Genomic DNA, 14,556 nt, shown 5'->3' with positions numbered 1-14,556 from the left:
AGGAAAAATTTTTCAGGAGCCAAGCAGGGAGAAAATTTCACTCAACGAAAGACATAAAATGCAAACCTGAACTTGTTAAAAGATAGCAAATGCCTTCTCATATAGTATCAATTATTTAGCATCAGTAATGCCATTTCTTACGGAAAGGGCAATGAAAATGTTTAAAGGATGACAAATTTAAGCCACTGAACAAGCTAATTTGGTAACACTTTATCACACATTAAAATAATACTGGGGCCAGGCGCGGTGGCTCACGCCTGTAATCCTAGCACTTTGGAAGGCTGAGGCAAGCGGATCACAAGGTCAAGAGATCTAGACCATCCTGGCCAACATGGTGAAACCCCATCTCTACTAAAATACAAAAACTAGCTGTGCGTGGTGGTGCATGCCTGTAGTCCCAGATACTCTGGAGGCTGAGGCAGGAGGACTGCTTGAACCCAGGGGGCAGAGGTTGCAGTGAGCAAGATCACACCACTGCACTCCAGCCTGGTGCTTGGCAACAAAGGAAGACTCTGTCTCAAAAAAAAAAAAAAAAAAGAACAAATAAACCAATATTGCTCTTTCAAGTAACACAAGCAAAAAATGTACATGGCCTCAAACTGATCTAAGCTCCACTGGTAATGGTGTTGAGTTTCATAAAGAGAAAAGACTGCCCTGATCATCTGCCTCATCTGAGAAAAGCCATCTGGTCCCTCTTTCAAAACATAATTGCGAGGTGTACCTTTGCTATCACAAATTTTGTTTCAAATAAACAACTTGGAACAGTAAGCGGAGATGGTTTTAGCACCTCCACACTGTGGTCAAGGAACAGTAACAGCTGAAAACAAAGTTTTGGGGCAGGGTGAGCAACACAGTTAACAGCTCCTCCACAAGAAATTTCAGACACCGCATCTCCAAGAGCAAACCAAGGAATCCCTAGAAAAAGAGGCTCTGGGAGACTGTTTCTAAAAGTGGGAAGAATGGAAACACCTGGCAGAGACTCAGACATACAGGAGAAGTCAAATGCTCAGAAATACAGAAGTCAAATGCTATGATAATTATTTTTGTCTCTAGACAATGCTTGTTCAAATAATATATGAGTACCACAAAAGAGTCTCAATATCCATTACAATTTTTCTTAAGAGAGTGGTGGCTTTTCCTACTGTGGACAAAACTGAATTAGCCAAACAGCAGTTACCTTTCAAGATCTTCCTTTTCCTCCTCCTGTTCACATTTCTCAGTTCCAAACTTGGCTTTTAGTGACTGAGCTCTTGCAATGAGAGCTTCCACATTAGTAATCTGGTGAATGATTTCCTGGCGGTGGAAAAGGAAGAGGCATACGTTGGGAGATGGCAAAAAAGCAAAGCCTTTTAAAAAAACACATCTTAAAAATAATTTGTGCCAACTGAGGAGAACACTGGGCAAGATTCTGACACTACATCAAACTTACTTCCAACTTCTTGTCTTCTGGATTGGGGAAGTGCAAAACTTTACTGGAATGGGATATTATCTGCTTTATGATCTTCTTAACTGAAGAAATGTTTTCTAGATTTTCTATTTTTAAAAGAGCAAAGCCATCATTAAATAAATTAAGCAAAATATACTTTCACTGTGGAAATGAACTAATGATCAGTTAAATATGACATTTACCTTCTTCCTTTACCTTGAGTACAGCTGCATGAATCACACAAGGTAACAGGTGCCGAGCAAGGTCTGCAGGTTTCTGGATTGCCAGATAGTGCAGCACCTGAAGGAGGCATAGTGTACACATATGATCAGCGCAGGTGTCAAAGGATGACAGCCTCTTACGGAAGTGCAAATCCTCAGCCACTCGTCTTACATCTTAGCAAGACAGCACTCCCCACCACAGGTAGACAGCCACAACCCCAAAGGTGAGGATAATGTTACTGAAAGCACCTAAGAACTTCAATCTTTAATAATGCTAAATATTCTCATTTTTTTGGGGGGGCTTCCATATGTAATACATGCAAATAAGGAAAATACAAAGAAAAAACCACCGATAAACTACAATGCCTAGAGATAACAATCATGAACAGTGGAATGTTTTCGTTTTAAGACACAGAATACACATATTAAAGATACTAATATTAAATATGTAAAATACTGCTTTTTAACCTGCTTTTCTCAGTATTTCTAAACATTCTGACTTTCCATACATTTTAAATTTTTTTTCCAATTCTTATTATAAGAATACAGAGAAGTATGTACAAAACGTGGACCCTACCTTTAGGCTCTTTATTCAACAGTAGTAAAGATAAAAGAAGTATAAACCCTATAAATATATAAAGTTCTTTGATATCAATAAACAAAATTTTAAGAAGTATAATCTCATAATGTGAGTCTGACTAATAAATGCTCATGGATTTCAAAATTTAAAAAAACACAGGTGATGCAGAAATTTTCCTGCAATCCTCCTTCACCAAAACACATTTTCATGTTTATCCTCTCAAACTACTTATAAGCCCATTTAAACACAGAGATGTAGATGCATATGTAATTTCTTAACAAAAATTAGTAACTTACATACTGGTTTATGATTTGCTTTGTTCATCTTATGGTGGACTTTTTTTTTTTTTTTTTTGGCTTGGAGAGTTTTGTCTGATTTGAAACTTTTTTAAATGAAGAACTATACTATACATACCAGAGAATTAGAAATAGTTTAAAGAAAACACCAGCTTAGGAAACAGAATGTTACCAGGCCTTTCCAAGTCCTCCTGTGTACCCTCCATCCCCAGAATTAACTACCAATCATTCTTTTGCTTTTCTTTATAGTTTTTTCACATATGTAGCCTTAAATAATATGTTCACTTTTTTCTAGTTTTAACCTTTATATAAATAGAATGTTTCTGTTTATACCCCTCAGTGACTTGCTTTTTTTCAGTATTGTTTTTGAGATTCATATACCATTCCAACATGCTTTTTCACTGCTGTATTAAAATGCTCCTACACTAATAGCGGATAGATAGTCCCTCAATTTTTGGCTATTACAAATAATGCTCCCATTACATTGTTGCACATATTTCCTGGTGCAAATGGCACTTGTACAACAATTACTTTAGGATATATACCTAAAAACTGAACTAGGAAATGTATAAGATAATTATCCTACAAAGTGTTTCAACAGATTTACATTCTTATCTAGAGTAATGAATTCCCTCTGTTGTACATCCTTGCTAACACCCACCTTTCTGAATTTTGTTTTCTTTAACTCAGAGAAAAAACAAATCTGCAGGAATAACATGAAATATGTTATTACCCTTTACCCGGATGTCTCCCTCCTCTGTTCTGGATCCCTTGCATCTCCCTGTGCTCTTGTGTATGTACACACTATAGACATAAACTTGTTTCTGAATAATTTCAGAATAAGTTGCATACTCATGCCCCTTATCCCAAAATATCTGTACTTCCTAAAATTAAAAATATTTTATTATGTAATCAAAATGCAAATGATTCTCATTATATACAATAAATTTAACACTGATAAAATAACTGTAATCTAACCTACTATCCTTATTGCAGTTTTGTCAACTGACCCATGTGTCTTTTATTTTATTTTTTTGAGACAGGGTCTTTCTCTGTCACCCAGGCTGGAGGGCAGTGGCACAATCTCGGCTCCCTGCAACCTTCGCCTCGCAGGCTCCAGCAATTCTCCTGCTTCAGCCTCCCGGGTAGCTACAACTATAGCCACTGCTGGCCGGCTGATTTTTGTATTTTTAGTAAAGACAGGGTTTCACCATGTTGACGAGGCTGGTCTTAAACTCCTGACCTCAGGTAATCCACCTGCTTCAGCCTCCCAAAGTGCTGGGATTACAGGTATAAGCCACTGTGCCCAGCCACATAATGTCTCTTATGACCCTTTCCCTCCAGCACTACAAGTCTAGGTAAGGATCGTCCAATGCCTTTAGTTGTCACAGCTCTTCAATCTCAACTAATCTGGAACAGCTTTCACTCTGTCTTTTTATAACACTGACATTTTGAGTATAGTCTCCTCTTCCTCCCTACTTTTTGGCTAACTAAATTCCATACTGTATTCAGATTTCTTCAGTTTCTAAAAATTGAGCTGTAACTCACATACCATAAAATTCACCACTTTAAAATGGATAACTTCAGTGGTTTTTAGCGTATTTGAAGGATCATGTTATCATCACCATTACCTAATTCCAGAACATTTTCTTTCATTTACACCAAAAGAAATCCAGTACTCCAAAGCAGCCACTCCTGATTTCCCCCATTCTCAGTCCCCATCGCTGGAAACTACTAATCTAACTTGCTGTCTCTATTGACTTGCCTGTTCTAGACCTTTCATATAAATGGAACGATGCAATATGTGGCCCTTTGTTTCTGGCCACTTTCACTTAGCGTAATATTTACAAGGTTCGTCCATGTAATGCGCCAGTTGTAACACATACCAGTGCTTTCTTCCTTTTTATGGCTGGTACTCCATTGCATGGACAGATTATAATTGGCCTATCCATTTATCATTGATAGACATTTGAGTCTGTGCGATTTTTTGGCTATCATGAATAATGCTGTCAACATGTATGTACGCAGTTTCTTTAGTTTTTATCTAATATCATTTTCCTGTTCCAGGATCCACTTCAAGATATCACAATACATTTAGCTGTCATGTTTCTGGGCTCCTCTTGGCTGTGACAGTTCTCAGACTTTCCTTGTTTTTACTGACCTTGACAGTTTTCAATTCTAGTCAAGTATTTCATAAAAACTCCCTCAATTATGGTTTATCTAATGTTTTTCTCATGATTGAACTGGGTTCGGGAAGGAAGATCAGAGAGGTAAAGTGCCACTGTCATCACATCATGTCAAGAGTACATACTGCCATTACGACTTAGCCTGTGGCTGTTACCCTTCATCACCTAGCTGAGAGAGTGTCAGTCGGGTTGCTGCACTGTAACGTTACTCTTTTTCCCTCCTTGTGCACCATACTCTTTGGAAGGAAGTCACTATGTGTAGCACACACTTAGGGAGTGGGAATTAGCTTTAGCCTCCTTGAGGGTGGAGTCTCTACATACATTTAGAATTTTGCACAGGAGATTTGTCTCTTCTATCCCATTAACTTACATATTCAATCAATTATTTATATCAGTATGAACTCAAGGATATTTATTTTGTACCCTGAGTTACAATCCAACATTATTTTAATTTGTTGTTCAAATTGTTCCAGTGTTGGCCAGTTGGAAACTCTTTCAGTTGGCTCCTGTGTCTTTAATATGCCCCAAAATTGTGTAGATTTTCTTTTTTCAAACTCTTTTTAAAATAGAATGTTCCTCGTTTTAGGTTCATCTAATGTTCCCTCACAATTAGGCTCAGATTTTGCATTCCTGGACCAAACAGCATGTAAGAGTGGTGTTGGGTTCGTCAGAGTATCACAGCCCAATGTGCAGGATCTCCATTTATTCCTCATTGGTGATGTTAATTTTGACCTTCCTATGGAGACACTGTCCTATTTCTCCACTTGCCTTGCAACACAGAAGCATTCTGTAAAGAAACACTTAAAAACCATGCAAGATGATGCTCTTCAAACTTCCACCTAGACTTAGTATCTGTTTGTGATTCTTACTGAACCAGTCTTTACTATGAACACGGTTGCAAAATGAAGACTTCCAACATATCCACTATATTTACCAATCATTGTTCTGTAGGAAATGACCTCCCCCCACCTAGTTCTTAGTTTATCCATAAATTATCAATATGGTTCCAAGAATTCCTATTTTTTCTAATGGTTTATAATTCATTTCTGTCCTTAACTATTTAAAACTAAAATTGTCCCAGATTTGGCCAATGTTGAGTCCCTTCAAGTTAGCTCTTTATGAAATGACCCCATCGTTTTTTTAAGCAACTTCCTTACTGTCTAGCAATCCAGGATGTTCCAGGTTTATCTTGTACCTTCCCTGCCTCAACTGTATAATCAGTCTTTTTTTTTTTTTTTTTTTTTTTTTTGTAGGAAAGCATGGTTACTTTTAGTGAGGAATGTTAAAACAAACAAACAAAAAAAAAAACAAGCTATGTGTGCTTATTGCTATGGGGGTGTCACTGCTTCTAGACTCTTTAAGAAGAAAGTTGGGAAATGTATGCTTGTATATATACATATACACAAATACTTACACATGTACATACCCACATAACCTATCCATATTTTAAAAGCCTGCAAGTCCATACTAATACCTCTAATTCCAATCCATTGCCACTGGGTTCTTCCTTGCATTCCTTAATTTCATACTTGCATCTCACTTCCACAGTAAGAAATTCTGGCTTCCAACACCACCAACACATTTAGTTACTCACTTCGCCCAACCAATAATACATCTAAAAGAGTTTCAGAATTGCTTTACCCATATCATTACAAAAAAATAAGCCTAGATAACAGATTTCAAGATTTTTTTTTCTTTTTGAGATGGAGTCTCATTCTGTCACCCAGGCTGGAATGGAGCGGTGTGATCTTGGCTCACTGCAACCTCCACCTTCCAGGTTCAAGCGATTCTCCTGCCTCAGCCTCTTAAGTAGCTGGGATTACAGGTGTGTGCTAAAACCCCTGGCTAATTTTTATATTTTTAGTAGAGATGGGGTTTTACCACGTTGGCCAGGCTGGTCTCAAACTCCTAACCTCAGGTCATCCACTCACCTTGGTCTCCCAAAGTACTGGGATTACAGGTGTGAGCCACCGCCCTAAGCCTCAAGAATTTTTTAGCAGTCCCATCCCCCACAACAACAGAGAGTATACAGTCAAACACATTTGATGTGTCCATAAATCACTTGAATTAGATCTTCCCTCCCTTTACCAATCCCTGTCAGTGTGGTTATGTTACTCATTTGAACTACAGCTGGGTTCATGTGTCTCAACTTGTCTTCAGGTTTAGGTTATTTTTCCTCTTTCCATCCTTATTAATTTATTTTTTGGAATAAGTAAATCATAGGCCAGCACACTGGCTCACACCTGTAATCCCAGCACTTTGGGAGGCTGAGGCAGGAGAATTGCTTCAGGCCAGGAGTTTGAGACCAGCTTGGGCAACAGAGTGAGACCTAATCACTGTAAAAAATTAAGAAAATTAATTAGTTGGGCATCATGGTGTTCACCTGTACTCCTAGCTACCAGGGAAGCTGAGCCAGGAGAATCACTTGAGCCTAAGAGTTTGAGGGCTTTCTGTTCAAGTGTGTTTTTGAGGAGTGTTTTATTTTCTTCATTAAGATTTCAAACATTTTCTGTTAAGCATTTTACCATTTTTCCTCTTATAATGAAAATTATATTTAGATCTCCTAAATGGTTATTAGTGTATATGAATGCTACTGATTACTGTATGTTAACTATATATCCTACTGCCTTGCTGGATTCATTTATATTAGTTTCAACACTGGCTTTTTGAATTTTTCCAAGTATACTGTCATACCACTGCAGAGTTCTTCTAACTCCCATGCCTCTGCTTTGTCGTGCTAATTACACTAGCTAATACCTGCAGAACAATTTTCATTGGCAGTGGAGATGGAAGGCATCCCTGCTTTGTTCCTGGCTTTAGTGACCCCCTACGGCTTCCCCAATTAAGATGCTGTGTTTAGGACTAAAGTTTCTACATATTGTCTTATTTTAAGGAAGTAGCCATCTATTCCACTTTTTTCCCAGGAGTTTTAAATTAAATTTATCAAAGGCTTTTTCAGCACAAATGGAGATAATGATATAATTTTCTGCTTAGACCTATTAATGAAAGCAAATTATATCAACAGACTTCTAAATAATCATCCTTACATCTGATCAACACGTATTATTTTCTTAAAGTGATATTAATGTCAGTTTACTTCAGATTTTGCATTAAATTTCTTAAGTATTACTGGTCTGCTATTCTTAAAAATACGCTGTCTTTATCAGATTTAGGTACCAATGCTATAGTTGTTTCACAGAAAGAAGCTGGAAAATTTCCTCCAATTATTGTGTGTTGAAATAATTTATGTAGCATTGGGACTATATGGTTTCTTGATATTTAGTTGGATTTCCCTGTGAAACCATCTGGGCCTGGTTCTTTTTTATGGGGCAGTTCCTTGATAACTGTCTTGTGAAAATTTGTCTGTTTATACTTTTTCTTTTTTACTGGTGTTAGTTTTGATAGAAATTATATTTTTGGTAGGAATTTCCATAGGAAACTGTCTAATTTAACTTGGTTTTCAAATTTATATATACAGAGATGTGCAGAGTAGTATTTTTAATACATTTCCTCTGTATCAGTAGTAATTAAGATGTGACCTTTTTGTCATTTATTATTTTATATATGTGCTTTCCCTTTTTTTCTTGATTAAATTAGCTAATGGCTTCTCTATTTTGCTGATTTTAAAAGAACTTGACTGAACTCCCTAATTTCATCTGTTTTTCTGTTCTCTACTTCATTACTGTCTCCTTTTTATTTCCTTCCTTTTGTTTTCTTTTTACTTTTTTTTCCCTAGGGTTTTTAGTTAGAAATTTAATTCATTTATTTTCATTCTTTTGTTTTTGCTGATATAGGTGTTTAGGGCTATGAAAGTTCGTTTCATCACTTCTTAAGTATAGCCTATAGGTTCTAATGTAGAGTTTTCATTCTCATTGTTTTTCAAAAATTCTGTACTTTCAATTTGTATTTTCCCCTTTCACCAAGTATTGTTTAACAGAAAGTTTTTATTCCATTAATTTTCTAACCTAAGTGACTGGTAGGCTGTACCATCTGGGTCTGTGTGAGTATAGTCTATGATGTTCGCATGACGACAAAATTGCCTAAAGAGGAGCTTCTCAAAATGTATCCTCTTTGTTAAGCCATAGGGGACTGTATTAGTTCTGTCTTAGAGTTCTGATTTTTCTCCTTAAAGGAAACTAATGAATTGAATATTCCTACTTTTCTTATCTTTCATTTATACTACTTTCTCTTTGATTCCTTTTACTCCTATATCTCCTTTTCATTCTCTTGGCTGTTTTCCCACTTTTCTTCAATGCCTTTTACAAAATTTACACATAAATCTATTCTCTCTTGGCCCTCTTGTAATTTAGTCTTCATTTTTTACATGGTTGCCTTTTTCTTCTGCTTCTATCCTGAGCTAAATTAGCTGTAGTTTCATTTCTTTGTGGGTTTTTATTGGTCTGTCTCTGTTCTTGATTTTAGTATTTCTGATTAAACAGGGTTTTTTCATATCCTCCTTGTTTGAGGATATCTGATTAAGTTTGGAATGTTATGTTACAATTTTCTTCTGCTTTGTGACTGATTTTCTGGGAAATATTTTCATTAGCTGAAATGATCTAATTTGCATTTTCTGTTTTGTAAAGTACTCTTAAATGGATGTGGTCTGTTCTCTAGTAGTACCACAAATAGCTTCGAAGTGCCCTCTTGTGCAGTTTCTTTAATGGATAGAGGGGGATGAGGGAGGCTGATTGTCTTGTTTTTCTTTCATTTCTGCAGGATCCTTAATTTTCCCCTCTTATTTCCCATCATTCCTAAGGGACACCACTCCTTCTTTGTATATTTGATTTTCTCCAAGGCCCCATTTCTAGTCCTGTTTACATTCAAGCCCCTTCCTTGTGGCAAATGCTGTGAACTAGTAACCCTACCTGTGTTCAGTATTTTGGCGTATGGTGTTAGACTCAATATTTCTGAGGTGACTTTGTGCTTCATCTAAGTCTTCTGTATCTCTTGGCTCTTTTTCCTTCCTACCCCCTACTCACTATATCTATATAGACTTACAACAATGGGAGCTACACTGGAATTTGGCTTATTTCTCTACTTACTATTAAGTGGAAGGTCAGTGTAATGTCTACCTCTTAGTAATGCTGAATGCATGGATTTATTTACTCTATTGATTTCATGGGATTTTTTGGGGGGTGGGGGAGGTAGAAAGGTGTGCAGGACAATTCAATTTCACGCAGGTGTCACTGTTCTCCTTAACTCTAAATGTTTTCTAATAGCTGCAAAGCAGGCCACTGAATGGATATACCATAATTTAATGAGCCAAGTCCCTATTGTTAGAAACTTTGGTTTTTTCTGCTTTTTCACTTAAGAACTTTGTTGAACATCATTTATATACATAGATCCTTGTATATTTCATTTCCTTAATAACTATTTGGTAGTAGAACTGCTAGCTCAAAGGACATACCCATTTTTAACACTTTTAACATATATTGTGAGACATTCAATGGTAAGCAGTCTGTTTAAACTATGCATGCCTGTTATTTGCCCTATTTGCAAAAAATCTTAAATGTGAATAGATATATAAAAAGTTCATTGAATTTCAATGTTTTGCATCGCAAGTGTGTCCAAAGCTCTCATGTCTATGATAGTGACTTTCTAAAATGCAAGAATAATAATTTGCTTTCTAGTATTTGAGAATTAACCTCAATTACCTTTTCTGCTTCCCGTGTATCATCAAAGAGTCTCCTTTGCCTTCTAGCAGGAATTGGCTTAGCTGTTTCCCAGGCTTCTACCCACATATTGCTTGGAATCTTCATCCGGGCACTCAGTTCTCCTTTCAGCACCACGTTGCCCTTTTCATCAATCACCTCCTCTTCAATATAATCCCGGGGTGAATACCACCTCACAAAATCTTCCAGGAAGCAACCTGGATTAGCTGCCTAAAATAAGACAAAAAAATTCAGCAGAATCAAATAAAAATCAACAGTTAATGTTAAGCCTGTTTGCAAAATGATTTTTTCAAAAAAAGCCTATCTAATCTTCACAATCTAATATGTGAAATGAATTTGGGTATCACCTTTAAAACAGGTCAGATGTTAAAGTACCAAAAGCATTTTATTTTTATTTTCTCAGCTTTATAGAAAAAGAAAACATTTTCATTCAATGAATTTGGATATTAAAAACTTAATGTAAAGTAAAAATCATTTTCTTAAACACATGTTATACAACTAGGTTTAATATTACAGTACAATAACTACTCAATACTAAGAAAAGTAAAAATTAAATAATACACCACATGATCAGGATAACAGTGATGAAGAAGTCCTGTTCTTCTTTTCCTCAATAATCAATGCTGGTTCTGCAATAAATATCAGCTAACCTCAAAAACGTTCTATTCTGCCATCAAATTCTTATACTTTATATAACAAATTACTATCAAATTAATTGGTTTTGTGCTGTTTAAGGAGTTGGAATTCAAACTACTGTTTTTCAGGCTTCTAGAACCAAACTGATTAAAGTTTTAGTAAGTGGATAGTTCTATAGAATTAATGATGACGTATGCCAAAAACCTTTCAGTGATTCTAACTTCAAGCCCGGAAAAAAAGACGAGGCTACCCAGTATTCGTGGTAAGGCACAGAGGTCTTTCTGCAACTGTTCCAGTGATGTACTAGTAGAGTCCTAAGGATAGGCATGAAAACCAACATGATTAGAATGGTGTGTCTGAAATGTGAAGGGTAAAACTACCAGTTTCACCTCACTGGCCTCAAGGGCTACCAGCTTGACCATCCTTACCATGTTAGGATATACCCCTGAGGGCAGATCCTCTAGAAGATCCTTCACTGTCTGTCAACAACACAAACTTAAAAGGTTTATGACATTGTCCATGGTAAAAGCAGTGGGTCAAGATTATTTCATGACACTGCGTGACTCATGATTCATGTACAAAGATCTAAATCTTAATCAGCCAACAGCACACCCACATGAAAATATCTTAGGAAACCACAGAAGGAGGCCTGGAATAAAGAGCATAAACTTCAAAAGAAAATAATATTCTACTCATACATTATAAATTATATTAAAGAAAAGCATTTCATGCCAAAATTCTTCCTTCTGGTTGTCCTTACTATATCAGGCTGAACACAGACACCAAGAAAGGCCAAGGCTCACTTGAGCTTATCTTCTTTTTACTATTAAAGGTATGTACCACAAGGGCATGCTCCAGAATCCACCCTCTCCTTCTGGAACTTTGAGGTGTGCCCAGGCACATATTAGTATGCTTCCAATGCTCTGGGGACTCTCAAGAGCCCTTAATACTAACTTATCCCTATACAAAAAGTAAAGGCAACCATGTCTATTTTAGAATAACTACCTGTTTCCTTAAATGATTTCTACACATGGGCAGATATATAAGTTGGCTATTTAAATTACTATCTATTTTCTGGTTAAAACAATGCCATGAAAGATTTGTAGGTGCCCAGGTTAGTTCAGAATAGTCTAATGAGTCACAGTGTTGCTAAAGCGCAATGTTAGAGGAACTATATAGAAACTTACCAAGAGGGACCAGTACGTTTCCATGGGGAAAGACTTTCACAGTTCCTATATAGAATGTCCTCTTGTGCATGCCTCTGCAAAGACACTGCAGCAGGACAGGGACAGATGACTATGAAGGCAGCTAGAGGTCAGATGGAAAATTACTGCTACGGAGGCTGCTATTTCCTGCTGTGCACATACACCTTAAGCCAATTCCCTTCTCTACCTTTTGGTTTGACACTTGCCCTGAGAGCCAACTGGCTTCTCTTTATCCATTGCACCAACTATTTGTTTTAAAACAACTTATCTCTTTCTTGTCACATGGTAGTACAGAACTGGCAGATTTTCTGTATCATTTAAGTCTCCAAGCAAAACACAGCTCTTAAGAGGTTCACTAAAGATTTTTTCATTTAGTAAAGATGGGTAAAATAAGCAGGAAACAAATGACTACCTTTTATTGTCACTTATATCTACTAGCAAAAAAGGATGAAAGTGGCATAGGTGTTTGTGGAATGTATATGTTTAAAAATAACACACAAATGTTTCAGAGAAAAATAAAACTCACAATGGCCTAAACAGTACAGAAGCAGGACTGCGTACGGTCTATGGATGACGAAAGTGGAAGCTATCACAGGTTAATGAGGGAAGTCCGGGGCCAGGAGATGGTTCAGAGTATCAGCAGTAGGAAAGGAAGCTCTGTAGCCCACGGGGCTACCCACTTGAGGGTTTTAAAATATACATGGACTTGCCTTTGCTTTCAAAAATAAAAGTCCTTCTTCATTCCTGGTTTTTAAGCTAATAAGCCAAATATCACCATTCCCTCAATCCTAGATGTTCAAAATACAGACCTATATCCAAGCCTAAAATATTCTTCAGATAGCAAATGCCTACTCATCCGAAATAGTGACTCTTCTCAGAAACCTTTCGTGACCTACTCAGCAGACTCAGTCTTTTTGACCCTGCCTTCATAAGAGAACTCATGACATTATAATTCCTTACATATCTCCTCCTACAACCTCAATCGACTGTAACCGAGGGTAAACACTGTATTTCTTAACTCATCTAATCACAGTGCAAAGTACACAATAGGCGCTCAAAAGTTTGTTAAATGAAGTGACCCATGTTAAATCCTAACAGTTTCCTAAAAGCCTTCCATTAAATTGGCTGAACACAAAGGAAGAAAGCACCCCAATCCACATATAGAAAAGATTCTATTCTCAACATTCAACTATTAATAACATTGGATCTTTGCTTTTTTAAAACTTAAGAAACAAGTTTGACTATGTCCTCTGGGGGGATATGGCAGTGTTTAACTAATGAAATCCAAACACTTAACAAAAAGGCATTCAGCCCTTTATACTACTTTACAGAGTGAATTTCACAGTTTCATCCCAGAATAGCTCAAAATAGACCCCAGAGCTCTGAAAGTATGACCCACCTTAAAAGACTCCATATCTGAGAGCAGACAGGCACTCTGCATGCGTGCGCGGAGGTGAGCCCCTTCTGCTGATGTACCTAATTTAGCTAAAACCTCAGACTGCTCTTCTAGCAGATCTTCTGTCATAGGTGCTGGTTCCTGTGAAGCACAAAAGGACAAAGCTCACAAACAGCCCTTTTTAGACAAAGAAGTACTATAAAAATAGAATAAAGACAACAATCATTTCAGCTCTAGCAGTCACAAGATGAATATTTTTAAAAATTCAGAGAAAGCCGTTAAGTTTTTTAGAACTTACATAAAAAAGGTAACAAATTAGGAAAAATAATTACCACTTTCAGGCCTCCTCCCTCTCACAGATAAGATTATCATGTTTCCCTTGACAAGGATTGATAGTAAAAGACAGAGGAATTTGGGTCCACTGAGCAACATTTTCCTGCCTACTAGTGATAAAGAAATGAAGTCCTAATGCTATTATTATATATGTCATCAATAGCCGCAATAAAATTTTAATTATAAGTAATAGAAATGGTCTGATATAGAAACAACGGGAGGGAACTGCTCCATTGCACTCCAGCCTGGGCGAAAGAGTGGACTGTGACCCAAAAAATAAAAATAAAAAAAGAATGACTAGGTTGAGGCTGGGTGCGGTGGCTCATGCCTGTAATTTCCAGCACTTTGGGAGGCCGAGGTCGATGGATCACTTGAGGTCAGGTGTTCAAGACCAGCCTGGCCAACATGGTGAAACCCCATCTCTACTTAAAAACTACAAAAACTAGCTGGGCATGGTGTATGCCTGCAATCCCAGCTATTTAGGGGGCTGAGACAGGAGAATCACTTGAACCCAGAAGGTGGAGGTTGCAGTGAGCTGAGATCATGCCACTGCACCAGGCCTGGATGACACAGCAAGACTGTATCTCAAAAATATATGTATATAT

The 14,556-nt window shown here is 37.1% G+C and overlaps 1 protein-coding gene across 3 annotated transcripts in view; it reads right to left on the bottom strand.

Moving 5' to 3' along the window:
- The window catches only part of RAB3GAP1 (RAB3 GTPase activating protein catalytic subunit 1), a 102,071-nt gene that overhangs the window by 5,769 nt on the left and 81,746 nt on the right, over positions 1 to 14,556 (bottom strand). For all 3 annotated transcript variants that reach the window (XM_032250687.1, XM_032250688.1, XM_032250689.1), the window contains exons 18-22: positions 13,622 to 13,759; positions 10,364 to 10,591; positions 1,630 to 1,726; positions 1,430 to 1,533; positions 1,178 to 1,293 (exon numbers count right to left, since the gene is read on the bottom strand). In XM_032250687.1, coding sequence (XP_032106578.1) covers positions 1,178 to 1,293; positions 1,430 to 1,533; positions 1,630 to 1,726; positions 10,364 to 10,591; positions 13,622 to 13,759 — 683 coding nt within the window. The remainder of the gene's footprint in view (positions 1 to 1,177; positions 1,294 to 1,429; positions 1,534 to 1,629; positions 1,727 to 10,363; positions 10,592 to 13,621; positions 13,760 to 14,556) is intronic.

This window comes from Sapajus apella, unplaced genomic scaffold (assembly GCF_009761245.1).
Source record: "Sapajus apella isolate SASKATOON/1434 unplaced genomic scaffold, GSC_monkey_1.0 scaffold72, whole genome shotgun sequence".
NCBI classification, from domain to species: domain Eukaryota; kingdom Metazoa; phylum Chordata; class Mammalia; order Primates; family Cebidae; genus Sapajus; species Sapajus apella.
The sequence above is the reverse complement of the archived record's forward strand: the minus strand, read 5'-3'. Positions and strand labels throughout refer to the sequence as shown.